General features: G+C 38.4%; 1 protein-coding gene across 3 annotated transcripts; it reads left to right on the plus strand.

Annotated features, from left to right (window-relative positions):
• Positions 1-8257: 8257 nt before the first annotated feature.
• On the plus strand, positions 8258-13196 carry LOC122012238 (protein LONGIFOLIA 1-like). 3 transcript variants are annotated; one of them, XM_042568711.1, is made up of 6 exons: positions 8258-8489; positions 8559-8746; positions 8933-9000; positions 9084-10907; positions 11475-11610; positions 12236-13196. In XM_042568711.1, the coding sequence occupies exons 1-6, from the start codon at positions 8449-8451 to the stop codon at positions 12997-12999; spliced, it is 3021 nt and encodes a 1006-aa protein (XP_042424645.1). In that variant the 5' UTR covers positions 8258-8448; the 3' UTR covers positions 13000-13196. The 3 variants fall into 3 exon arrangements, with proteins under 3 accessions (XP_042424645.1, XP_042424646.1, XP_042424647.1); XM_042568712.1 differs by having other exon boundaries at positions 12242-13196; XM_042568713.1 differs by having other exon boundaries at positions 8565-8746.
• The last annotated feature ends 613 nt before the right edge of the window (positions 13197-13809 follow it).

The raw sequence follows: 13809 nt of genomic DNA on the forward strand, positions 1-13809 counted from the left end.
ATCTAGATTTAGCACGAGGAGATCCAAACAGCCCAGTGAAGATTTAGCACGAGGAGATTTGCATTGCAGATCAAAACTTCTTCAACTGCTCAATTTTGAAATGAGTTGGACTTCGATAGCTTTTATGTTTTTGCATTGCAGATCCAGCCAGTAACGGGCCCTTCAAGGAAGGCCAAGAATGTGGTTAAACATCCAACCCATCATTTCCCCTCGGCCCTCCTATCTACTGTCTTGAAATCTAGTCCTTACGTTATGGTAGCGTGAGAGAATATTCAGGTTATCATTTAGGTACTCATGATTTGAATCTCAACTACGACGTATTTGTGGGAATATTTTCTTCAAATGGGAGGCATAATCAAAAGATGTTGAATTTTTGGACTGATCGTCGCGTGCACTTCTTGATTTATCCTGATGACTAATAAAAAATTTCTATAAAATCCAATTGATCATCTTCAAAGATAGCCAATAAAATTGACTCAAATTATCATTTTAGTTTTTTCCTATCTTGAAATCTGTGAATGAAGGGTAAAAATACCATAACACATGGACTTTTATATTTTTTTTATATAATTTTAGAAATAACATTGCATGTCACTTAATTTCCATGAATAGATAACCCACCCAAGCTTATCTTCTTTCATCCAACATGTATAAAACGTGATTTGAGAATTTGATTTGTTGCATCCCAATAATCAAAGCAAACAGGTTTTTTAAGTTACCTTCTGTTTCAGGTGGTCCTTGAGCTGATCTTCGTGACCTCAATTTCTGCTCCTTGGTTAAATTTCAAGAAAGAGCTGATCTTATGAGTGTCTATCATTTTCTTAAAGTTCTCAAAATGATTAAATACTTTTACTTGGACTTCATAAAATAAATTCAAATATATCTGTTAAAATTATCAACAAATAGTATAAAATATTAATTCTCACTTAACAAAGATATATTCAAAGGACCAAAAGTATCACTATGCACAAGTTGGAGCCTCTCCTTAGATCTCCAGACTTGCTTAGAGTCCAACGGTTATCGGTGAAATTTACCAAGTTGATAGATCTCACAAATTTTGTCCTCCTTAATCTTAGACATTAACTTGTCACCAGTTCTTTTCTCGAGAGACTGGCTAGCGACTAATAATTACAATGTCATAGTCATCTATGCCACAATTCACTCTCATCCAGTTCGACGACTACAACATTTGCTAAAACTTCATCCCAATTCATAGGAAAGCTCATAATCATCATTTTAATAACAACAATCAAGTCCTTCTTAACATCTCTAATTTCACACTTCTTATCAAAGAAATAAACATCTTCCAATATATTGTCCTATGCTAATACGACTTTATTGAAAATTAAGAACTAAGAGTGTGTTGATAATAATTTTTGTACCTGAAAGTGCAATGCTGCCTTTGCCTTGTACATCGACCAACTTTCCATCACCCAATCTCACTCTCGAACAACTACACGGATAAGCAATATCAAACAAGGATCCGTTCGGTGTCATGTGATGTGTACAACCACTATCTAGCAGTCATGTGTCTTCTGTTGGTGCAATTAACACCAATGGTCAAATTCAGATTTTGATGAATGACAAATGAATTAAAATTAGGTGTTATGTATCTAACCTCTTTACCGAGTATGCAGGAATTGATGGATCTAAAGGACCTAACACCAGGTTGAAGCTCAGTTAGATCTGAGGACTTGATAACTGGCACGAAGTCCAAATAAATCAAGGAGTGACCCGATATCTGATAAAAAGTTCAGCTGAGTTTACGGAACCTAATAGCTAGCTGAAATCCATTGAGTCTACTGGCTTGACAACTGATAAAAAGACCTGATTGGTCAAAATGCAAGTCAAGTGATTGCAAATAGTAAGTAAAGGTAAGTCATTGGAAAAGAGTGCTCTAGTAAGAATGAGTCCCAGAGGGACTACAGGCGTCAATCCAGCTTAGAGCCATTTTGAAAGTCTAAGCTGAGACCATAACTAGATTCTGGTCTTGATAAGACAGAATTTAATTAATAATTATTCTATTTTTAAATTGTGCTAAATCTGCTTTAATTTGTAGGTTATACTTAGTTGTACTAACCTTGTGATGCAGGAAATCAGATGGCCAAAAAAAGGATCTCCAGGTGCCCGGGAAGGATCTAGACGTCTGGATTGGTCCGAACCCAAGCACGTGAATAGAGGAGTTGGCGCATGCTGATTGGCCATAGATAGATGAAGTCCAAGCGCTCGGACCGGTCCGAGCACTCGGAGATAAATGAAGTTTCAGAGATAAAGCTTTGACAAGGCGCAGACATGTTAGTGGTCAGGGCACTCGGACCGGGTCCAAGTGCCCAGACATAGATTAGTCAACGAACTCCCAAGATCGGATATGCCTCATTGGAGGCATCCGAGGGTGGTCCAAACGCCTAGAAAAGACCTATAAAAAAGGACTTCGACCAGAAGCTTCAGTATATCATTCGTTCTAACTTTCATACTCGCACGCTATTCCGAGAAGATTCCTATGACACCGGAAGATTGACACCAACATGTGAACGCACTTGGATCTTCATCTTTCATGTTAGTAACAAATTTATTGTTGTTTACTTTATTATACTTGTTTAAAGGAAGTGTAACGCGTTACACTATCCTTTATTCTTCTTGTACTCAATTATTCAACTGGGAGTTTACCGATGGATAATTTAGTGGATCATCCATCGATAGATCCGAAGGGTCTAGGTCTTGGAGTAGGAGTCGCAAAGTTTCCGAACCAAGTAAAATACTTGTGTTTGCTTTCTCGCATTGTTTTCTATCTTAGTTTAATTCTTCCGCTGTGAAAAAGAAATATTTTTAAAATTCACATGATTTACACCTCCCCCTCCCCCCTTCTCACTCTCACATTCATTGATCCTACATCTTCTTTTCGTTCAACAATATCATGCTCTTCTAGTTTAGCTATCAAGGTTATTTCTTCATCCTCCTGATCATCTCTTTTGGTTTGGGGTTAGGATTTACTGTTGGATATTGGGGCCTTAAATGGACCAAAACGATTTAGAGGAAGGAAGCCATCAATTGTTGAAAGTCGTAATAGACTTCAAAATTGAAATCTACGATTCGCGTAGATAGATTTAGACTATTAATTTGCTCAAAACCGATTAAGGGTGAATGAGAAATTAATGTTTAAAGTCAGCCCAAAATAACATTTATTATTCATTAATAAAGTGCATGGGAGAATAGTCCCACATCGAAAATTCCCGATGTGTATTCTCTACTTATTAATGAAGATGTGTTAATGAAGTTAACACAAAAATAAAAGGACAGATTACCCTTTAGCCCAGGGCGAGCAGGTGCTCGCACCTGTGAGCCCACCACCCGTCACGTGCGCAATGGGCACTTTGTAGGCGCACTTTGCACTTTGCACTTTGCACTTTGCACTTCGCGAGGAGCATTGAGGAGCTTAAATTTATGCTCCAGGTGATATTGCAGTGCCTACGTGGCACTCGGGTGACATGTCAAGCTCGTACCTGACGTGGCAGCACCTATGCGGCATCCTCGTGGGCAAAGGGAGATGACTGGACAGTTGACTTAGGGAATGGATGGCTACCGTTGATCAACGTTGATCAAATAGGTATGATGGATCGCTTGTGATGCGATCTAGAGCGTTGGATCGCAAAGAGTAACGATCTGACGGCTTGGGATGAGACTTGATCTGAAGCATCGAATCAATGGATCCAGATCCGATGGCCAATAACAATAGGCGGGATCTGAGGGTCACAACTCCTCAGATCTGATGGATGAGATTGAAGTGGGCTTGGTGAAGGGTTACAACCCTTCAGAATGGATGATCTAGATCGATCCAGCCCAAGGAACACATCCACTCACCCAAAGGACAATCAACCTCTTCATTCAGTATAAATAGAACCCTTGATGATGGAAAATTCACTCAATTCACTCAATCCTCTCTTCTCTTCCTCAAGCATTCATCTCATCTTGTGCATTCAAGAGTCCAAGAAGTCTACTAGAAGGTTCGCTGGTCTCGGAAGTCGGAGTGCTTCGATTCCGAGACGTTCGTCGTCGTTGTATCTTGGGAACGAATTGCAACAATCCGTTAAGCACCGTAGCGGAGCAATATCGTTTACGGAGATAGTGTCAAACACTAGCCTCGACGATCAGTTTGCATACTCCAGAAGCTACCCGGGGAACAACATTTACTTCTGTAATTTCTAGCGAAATGACCTAACTTATTGTAGTTATAACATTTTGCAAACTTACTTCTGTAAAATTTCTCTGAGTGTTCCTTTTTGTTACACCTGAAATACAACAAATCCGATCAGAAGTTCCATTCGGATTCCTCCTTTCCTCTTCATTCACCTTCTTTTCGTTGTTGAAGTTACTCTTGAACTTTGATAATTGCGCCTTGCCCTTGAATTTCGTAACCAATGTCGTCTCGATTGCATGGCTAATTTTGTTTTCCTTTCTAAGCTCAATAGCTTGTAAGGAGTTCACCAGCTTGGCCAGGCTAATTTGTGATAGATCGCGTGAGTCTTCCAGAGAAGAAATTTTTTATTCAAACTTCTCTGGCAAGCTCATCAATATTTTCTCAACAACTCTTCCGTTCGATATAGACTCTCCAAGTAGTCTAATTTGATTAACTACTTTCATTAGTCTATCGATAAAATCTTTAACCGCTTTCACCTTCGTCATTCTTATCAACTCAAATTCCCGTCTCAAGTTCAAAACTTGTATTTATCTCGTCTTGACACTTCCTTGAAACTCCTTGCTCAGCCTATATATCCCATGCACCTTTTGTTGTTTCATAGTCCATCCATAATTCTTGTGAAAATTATCTCTGATATAGCTGCGTGAATCATACTGGGTGCCTTATATCTCTTTGCGCTCTCCTCAGTATAGAACCGTTGTTGTACGATTGGGTTCTCTCTAACTCGGTAGGAGATACATTAGACTTTATTGAGCTCCAGAAGTCGGCACCTTTCAAAAAGCTTTTTGATTGTCGAAGGTTGGTGGTGCTCCGGTTGTGACGCTTGTCATGTTGGAAGTGTTTTGGTTGTATGATACTTTAGGTTTCAAGGTTGTTGGGACTCTGATACCACTTATTGGAAGGAATATATTTTGAGGTTAAGTATTTAGGAGGTTTAGAGAGAAAGGAGAGAACAAATATACTCAAGTTACAATTACAACTTTCTATTAAAACTCACGAATTAAACTTGTCAATTACAAGCACCCTCATCTGGTATTTATACTAAGTTATTAGAAGCTGAAAAGTTTATCATCATTACGAATATTTAATGATGGTAGATCAAGAGGTTACAAAATAAATTCCAAAACATAAAGATCCTTTATTGCTTTCATAAAAGTGTTTTATTGCTTTTTGTAACTCTTGGTGCATTTATCATTTTGCTAGCTTTGCTCGATATCTTGATATCTCGGTGTCTCGGCTCAGCATCTCGACACCTCGTAATAGATTGTAACTTGCTAGTGTAATCAGCTGGACTAGCCCTTCAATTCTTTATAATTAGTTCCATTCAACATGTCGTGAGACATTTTTTTACTGCTCCTTGATATTACCTGCAACATTATATATTTGCACAATTAATTTATTTCACATTGGCATAGTACACTCGAACTATCAGATTGCTTCATATCTGCTTCACTCACACCACAATCTTCAATTATTCAGTGCTAATGAAAGATGAAGTTTCATGAATACACATATAGCTGGCCAAAGGGCCACAAAACTGCATCACGCATGATCTCCCATGCATGGTTCACAGGGAAAATAAAATAAATAATACGCCAATTCAATGCCATGACAAATTATTATCTCCTGGAGCAATGCTTGGCAGATTATATGAAATAGACTGAGTGGACGTTGATACTTGGTACTGGGTCCTGCCGTGCCATATAATTGTCAGCCCACCATAAGATCATGTGATCATGCATCCCTCCTTATCCTCCTTTTCATAACATCCATCTGTCAGCATCAACTTTGCCCATACCTCATGTATGTGGGTTTAATTTGTATTATATATACTCTGCATAGCTACGATCGCTAGCTATAGGAATAGCCGATCGAATATCATCTGTATATCCATGAGCTAAGAATACCGTGCACACTGTCATGGATAGGTGAGAATGGATCATCTTGCAGAAATATAATGAGTAGTTATGATTGGGGTTTTTCTCTTTTTCTTTTTTAAAGAAATCAGTTCTCTTTGTTTTATACAAAATAAATTCTTTATTAATGTCCATGTTTAAATGATGTTATTGTTTAGTAGAAAGATGAAATAGAGGTACTATTGTGAGATTCCACACTTAAAAAGGCACCTCTGTGCCTATTTCTATGAGCAAGCACATAGAACGCAAATGCTTCTCACTTTAATAGCACTGTATGATGTGGTAGTCTCTTGTTGAACCGATGAAACATTTGTAAAGGTGCAATGCCAGTGAACCTTCACTCGCAAACCCAGAAAACATGCAGAATTATTAAAAGAAGTGAAGCATTTCGGAAGCATATGCAGCTAGCTGCAACATTCATGCATGAGCTGTGCCTTCTGACTTCTTGTTGTATGATCAGATTTATTAGGCTACTGCATTTTTTGATAGCCACTGGAGCTCGTGATAGTTAAAACATTGATGTGATATTATTTAATGATGGCTCCTATGCAGCCCGTCCAGGTCCAAACAAAACCTTCTAAATCCCCCAAATACAATGAACTCTGAACCCTGTGTTTATTCATGCATTTTCTCTTCGGATTAATTGTTAAATTGAGAGTATCAATTTGATGTTTCAATGAATCCATTAACTTTATGGCCACATTAGTACATCGATTTTCGAAGAACAAAGTGTTTTTTTCCAATATGAGTGATATTTTTATTCATTAAAATTTTTGAAAGAGGTATGTGGCATTAAAGTTTTGTTAAATATTAAAGTTGATGGTGGGCGGATTCACTAGAACACTAAAAGTTCACGATAAATGTAGAAATTATTCCTTGTCTATATTGGAAAACTCAGTTAGCAGCTGTCTCAGTCTTCTTCCGTTTCTTCTGGGGATTATTACAAGGTATTTGTTGATGGGCAATTCCCTCATCATCAGAACAAGATGCAACTGCTGGTGTCCTTATCCCATCCATGTTGTTGGAGAACAGCTTGGTGTCTAGGGTTCTTGTGGCAATGTGGTCCCCGAAACGCTTGCTGTTATACAATCCTTGCATGAAATGGAACAACTTCATGTTCTTGTAATTAATCCGGATCATTAATTGTCAGGCAAATTGAAGACCCGCCATTTTGATGTCTGCCCCATTCAAAGCTAGCTACAAGGTTGATTAATGTGTTTCCTAACCCACTTTTCCAGTCGAACTGAACATCTAAAAACCTGCACTGATCTCGATTTAACTAGTCGATTTAGTCTGTTTTTCATAGAATTGCATGACGAGGGCTAAATTAAGGTTTTGCTACAGGTGCTAAATGGCAGTAGCCAGATTTGCTAAGCCTGGGAGGCAACTTCTTCCATGCAATGCCAATGCACTAGCTGCTTAATTAATTGTCGTCCCAATAACTTCCCTTCTCATTTATTACTTTATTGTTAGCATTAATATTGGCACAATTATGGTTGTGAGCAAGTGTAAGCTGTGAGATTCCTCTGCCACATGACATGATTGCGGATTGCCCACCACCAATCACAAAATTTTACTGTTTCTTTTTTTTCAGATTAGACTCCTCCCCTTCCTCTTCCTCTTCCCTTTTAATTTAATTTGTATTATAGTTGATAATGCGAGTCTTATTGATAAACAGATGATGGTTACATGTCAATGAGAAAAGTTGCAAGGAGGAAGAACACACAAGGTTTGCATGATGAGAGGCACATGGGAGATGAGTGAGGACCAGAGGGCTTGGTGTCCCACTCACATCTGTCAAAGGAGGATATGCACCAAATTCCCATTCCAATAAGGAATTAACTAAAAGAACAATCCATTCCATTCAATTCCAAGTTCATCCCCCATTGGAATCTTTCACCATCCTTGGGATCGCAAAACCCCACATCCATGCCTTGCTAGTTTCCTCTCGTCTGAACTCCCTGCCTCTGACACCTTTCTTACACACATTGCTTCTCTAGTCGATAACAACAAAAGGAAATTGGAGCTACAGGAAGGCAACAAGTTTTTTTAAATTTTTTTTTTTGTTTCTATTATGTTGAAGTTGCTTCCTTTTCTGTATTTTTTTTTTTGTTTTTCTTCTCCTCATGTGCCTTTCTCATTGAAGGTGTACCTGCCCGTTTTCTTTGGTGTGGTTGGTAGTCCAGCCAGGGAGGGAAGTTTTGGAGAGAAGCTGAGTTCGGTTGGGGACTGGAAATTGGAAAAGGAATCTCTTTTAGCTAGGTGTATAGTATCATTCTAATGCAGTGGGACTGCTTTGGTAGAAGTAGCATTAGTGGCACTGATGGTGAAGGGTGAATGCTGGCATGTTTGTCAGGAAATATTGTAGAACAAAGGGGGTAAGTATTTTGCTAAACCCTGATCTAATTTCTGTCCCGAGTGTTCTGGTTCTACTTCGGATTTTGTAGTTGCAGGAAGAGAAATATGTCAGCAAAGTTTCTTCAAGCATTTGCTGCTGATCATGACAATCCAGAGTTGCAGAGGCAAATAGGGTGCATGACTGGAATCTTCCAAATGTTCGACCGGCAGCAAATTCTCACTGGGGGGAGGCGTTTGAATGTTAGTAGTGGCCACAACCACAAAACTCTCCCTTCAGGTAACATTTTTTCCCTTCCATTCCATTGTTTGATGCAGTTAGTTTGTTTCAAAAACTGAGACTACTGTTACTTAGTCTTCGTAAGTCTTCCCATAAAGAAAATCTATCCCATTTTTTTTATTGATATTTAATGGTTTCAGAATCTGAAACTAAGCCCGTTTGCTCTCTATTATTCTACTTGTGTAGGAAATGCTCTTCCAGGCAGAAACTCAGTTGGTTCCGAGAGAAATGGATGTCCTCCCCAAGTTGTTTTGGCAAGATTCCAACTGATTCCTAGTAAAGATCTGTTTACTATATTTTACTTGTTTGTCATAATCGTTTGTGTTTTTCCTTTTAGGAGAGAAATTCAAGAAAGAGACTGAGTGAGAATCAAAGAACTTCAATGGAGTCATCGAGAACTTCAGTTTCTTCTTCATCTTGTTCATCATTTTCTTCTCTAGACTGTAACAAGTCTTCTCAAATGTATATAGATGGGTCTACAAAGGGTCAATCCGATTACCAGTCTCTGAATTTTCGAGATGTCGTAAAGGACTCTATACACAAAGATCAAATGCATATGAAGAACCATGTGTCGAAACAAAAAGACTCTGCGAGTCCTGTTCAGCTGTTGAAGTCGATGGATATATTGAATTCCACCGGATTCGATGGGAAAACGAAAATGAATGCTGATCTCGGTGAATCACTCCGGGTCCTAGCGAAGCTCAATCAATCTTCCCAATATTTTTCTGAAGCTAATGAAGCACCAAGGAGATCATACGAAGGGAAAAAGTCTTCTTCCAGATTTTCGTATGATGGAAGAGCCGCACACCTTGCTCTGGATTCCCAAGAAAGCAGCAAATTCTCACCCAAGGACCGCACTCCGAGGAGTTCTAACTCTGATCTAAAACCTCACTCGGGTATGAAACAAGTTGATCAGTGCACCATTGATCGTCGATCATACAGGACCATGGAACGTCAGCAAGAACTGGGAAATTGTAAAAGCCCTCCTAGCATAGTCGCTAAGCTCATGGGCTTAGAAGCAATGCCCAGCTTGAGCCAAGATCGACAGGTTTTGGATGATAAAAGCATTAACAAAAGCTTCAGCACATTCAACACCCACCAGAAACCAAGCTTTCCTTTTGAGAAAACCACAACCACAAAAGATGACAAAGAGGAGCATGCTCCTTGGAGGCACCGTAAAAATATTCGTGTTCCCCAAAAGATGAGATTTGGTGTCCGTGAATCTCACACACAGCAGCAAGCAGAGTCTGTTTATAGTGAGATAGAGAAAAGGTTGAAAGATCTTGAGTTTCAACAATCCAACAGGGACCTCCGAGCTCTGAAGCACATATTGGATGCTATGCATGCAAAGGGACTATTAGAGAATGATAAAGTTGAACATCATCCTTCCAGAATTTCAATTCACACTACTTCACCTGGAAATGATCAGTGTTTAGGTTCCACAAATGACCAAAATGTGGTTTTTGGATCACCAATAGTCATCATGAAGCCTTCAAGATCTTTTAGCAGGTCTGATATATCACCATCTTCCTTCATTCCTTTCAATAGCTTACCAGAACTACAAGGGTCACAGATAAGAGTTCATGATGACCGAAAGAAAGATTCTCTTAACACCAAAATTTGCCAAGACAAAACTCTCAAGTCGATTGACAGACAACCTACTAGTCAATATCTTCAGTCCAGATACAAGAAATGTGCACAAGAAGATAATGACACACACAAACGTTGTGCAAGTATGTTTCAGGCCTCACCTAGGCCTCAGAGAGCAATTAGAGAAGATAATAGAAGTCTGGCAAAATCATCGAGTGCTCTCGGCTCTAGATTACAGCACAGCCAGCTTGAAGAAGAAAAATATTCTTCTACCCCACGTCCCTCGACTCAATCTGATGCGGTTCCAAAACAGACTGCTAATATATATTCTTCAGAATCAGTGTCTCCTAGAGTCAGGCTCAGAATAAAACCAGCCCAAGCACAGCGAAATGATGATCAACTGAGTGACCCTAGTAGTGGGACAGGAAGTCTAACTCAACAAGTTGATGAAAAGTCAGATGCAGAAGTAACAAGCTCCAACCGCGCTGTTGAACTTCGCTTTTCTTCTCAGGGTAAAAAGAATCCATCTGGAAGAGCTGCTAAAAGTGCTTCATCAACCTTGAAACACAAGGTAAGTCTGTCCCTAGATTTAATACCATTTTCAAGATTAGAGAATTGCGGGAAAAAACTTAATTTTTCTTACAGTAAATGAGTCACTTCATCTGCAAATGCTCCCAGTTGTGCTTGTTTTTAAGTATTATAATAATATCTGAAAGAAGAGGAGCCAAAGTGCTGTACAAAAGGAACTAAAACCACTTGTTCAGTAGGATTTGTCCTTCGCTCCTTTTGCTATTATTGATGATTTCAGTCTTGAATGTTGGTTCCTATCAACATTTGCCACGGAACCTAGATAAAGATTTTGGCTAACTTCAAAAAACTATTTTAAACGAACTCAATAATTTGCAATATTGAATACTGTTAATTATCCTGTAATCATTAATGTTATTGTAAAGTTTAAATGTCTAAAATTAGAATCTAGCTAATAGATTTATCCTGTCTTTTTCCGAGGAAACAAAGATTTGAGAGATCATTAACTAACAAGAAGCTTCAGAATCAACATTGTTATTTTTTATTGGACATTGCTTGTGTGACTATAACACTGATTATTCTTGTGTATCGTCGGTTCATACTTCTGAAGAAATCACATATGTCAAGAGATGCTGCTGGTCCAGCAACAGTGGCCCCTGAGAAACCAAATCCAATCACTGTCTTTGATCCCTCAGTCTGCCATGATGAGCTGCCTCCTGTGAGAATATGTTCTAATGCATCCAAAGGTACATGTAAAGCATTTTGCTTTATTATTTCAACAATAGAAGTTGGTAGTCTGTATAACAATTATCCTAAATATGATACAACCTATTTCATGATTTCAATCTGACATGGAGAGCATGTGGGTGCCTTCTTAAAATTCTTATCATATGAAAATATCTCAAATGATAAAAACACAGAGTAGTCAAGATCAATTAGTTGATACTAGTCTTTTAGCTCCCTTGGTATCTTTACTACTAGTCAAACTCTAATTATAATTCGGAATTCTAGCTAATAATGCAGTAGTTAAAAATTTCAACAAGTTTGAAAAAAGAATGATGCCCTTATTTAACTCTTCCAATATTATAGAAATAAAGACAAACCAACCAACAACTTGTTTTTATATGCTTATGTAGCCTCAGCAAAACACAACTTGTAAGCATAAACATATTTTCTGCTATTTCAATGGGGAAGTAACTTTAGAAATTTATTTCTAGATTGTCATTTTCTTATTTTGAATGGAAATCATAGAAGAAAAGGTGATTAAAGACTATAAAAGCATTTTAAGCTCATAACGTCATGCATCAAATACTAGATTAACATTTAACCATAGGAATGGTACAACATGTGAAATAACCTAACCTTTTTCAGTAACAGACAATACGATTCAAGATTTAGGTGTTTGTTGCAATGCAACCGGCAAGCATGATGCTCCATCATCCAATTTAAGATCCAGATTGAATCAGAAAAAGTTAAAAGTTGAAGACCTGGTTCAGAAGCTGAGGCAGCTAAGTCCAAACCCTGAAGAAGCTGTGGCAACTGACCATGTTGCATTGTTGTGTGAAAACCAGAACCCTGACCATCGATATGTTTCTGAGATACTCATAACTTCTGGCCTTCTCATGTTAGATCTAACATCCAGGCCCAAGAGCATGCCTGTCCAGTTACAGTCTTCTGGCCACCCAATAAACCCTGACTTGTTCTTCGTCTTAGAACAAACAAAGGCTGTAGAAGAAAATATCAATCAGCTCAAGGTTAATCCAGAAAAGATTCACCGGAAGCTGATATTCAATTTGGTGAACGAGCTTCTAATTCAGAAGTTGAAGTTGGCAAGCTCAGGCCCTCTGCACAGCCAACTTATTCAAGCTAGATGTGGCAGGCTTCCTGGCGGACAAAACTTGCTGACAGAGCTGTGTTCAGATATTGAACACCTCAAAGCTGAGAGCTTCACTACAGACAGCCACGGCAATGGTTATGCTGAGCTATCAGAAGATTGGCTTTACTCTGATGTTGAATTACAGATGGTAGTCCTAGAGGTGGAGAGGTCAATATTCAGAGATTTGATCGACGAAGTTCTTGGTGGGGAAGGTGCATTTGGTTTTCAAGAAAAGACAAGAAGGAAACAAAGAGCTTGATGCTAAGCAAGCATACCACAATCTTCTGTATTCTGTATCCCTTCCAAGCAGACGTTACCTAGCAAATTCAAGCCATTATAATGCTTGTTAAAAGTTTCCTTTTTGTTGTAACTTGCAAGTACGCATCACATGGATATTGTTGCAACTATTACGGTGATGATGGATGTTTCTGTAACGTTGGATGTAATATATATATATACTTTTTCCAACAGTGCGGTTCTTGTTTTTTTCCCTTTTGTTTTGCATCCGTAGTTCATTTACGTTCCATGTTTTTTTTTTCGCTTCCTTATTTTTGGGATTACAAACCTTTAATTTATTTGTCGTGAGTATGGTTATTGTTGGATCACATACCTTTTAATTTTAAGCCACTATTACACCAAACCCACCGTTCAAGCATGTCTTCTCTCGTATCTTAAGTACATGCACTAATGACTAATAATCATTGTGGCAAAAAGATAAATACGTTCGTCCCTAGCACTCCTGTCAATTCATACCAAGGTCAACATGAAAAAGGTAAATCACGAACAACTACTAGCATTTGGAATAGTGACTAACACATAAAGAAGGTATTTACCTCGATTTTACCGAGATTCGAACCCCATATCTCATTATGACAACACCTCATATGCTAACCACTAGACTCATCCGAAGGGACATGACTAATAATCATGACGAAAATATTGGAGGTGAACGAATCGCCTTTTATCAAAAAAAAAAAAAAAAAAAAAATCTGAGCACAGTTACCAATTGGCTGAATGTTGTTTTTTTAAATAAATATATTGGAAAACAATTAATTATGTGAACTCGCAT

This window comes from Zingiber officinale, chromosome 8A (assembly GCF_018446385.1).
Source record: "Zingiber officinale cultivar Zhangliang chromosome 8A, Zo_v1.1, whole genome shotgun sequence".
Lineage (NCBI taxonomy): Eukaryota > Viridiplantae > Streptophyta > Magnoliopsida > Zingiberales > Zingiberaceae > Zingiber > Zingiber officinale.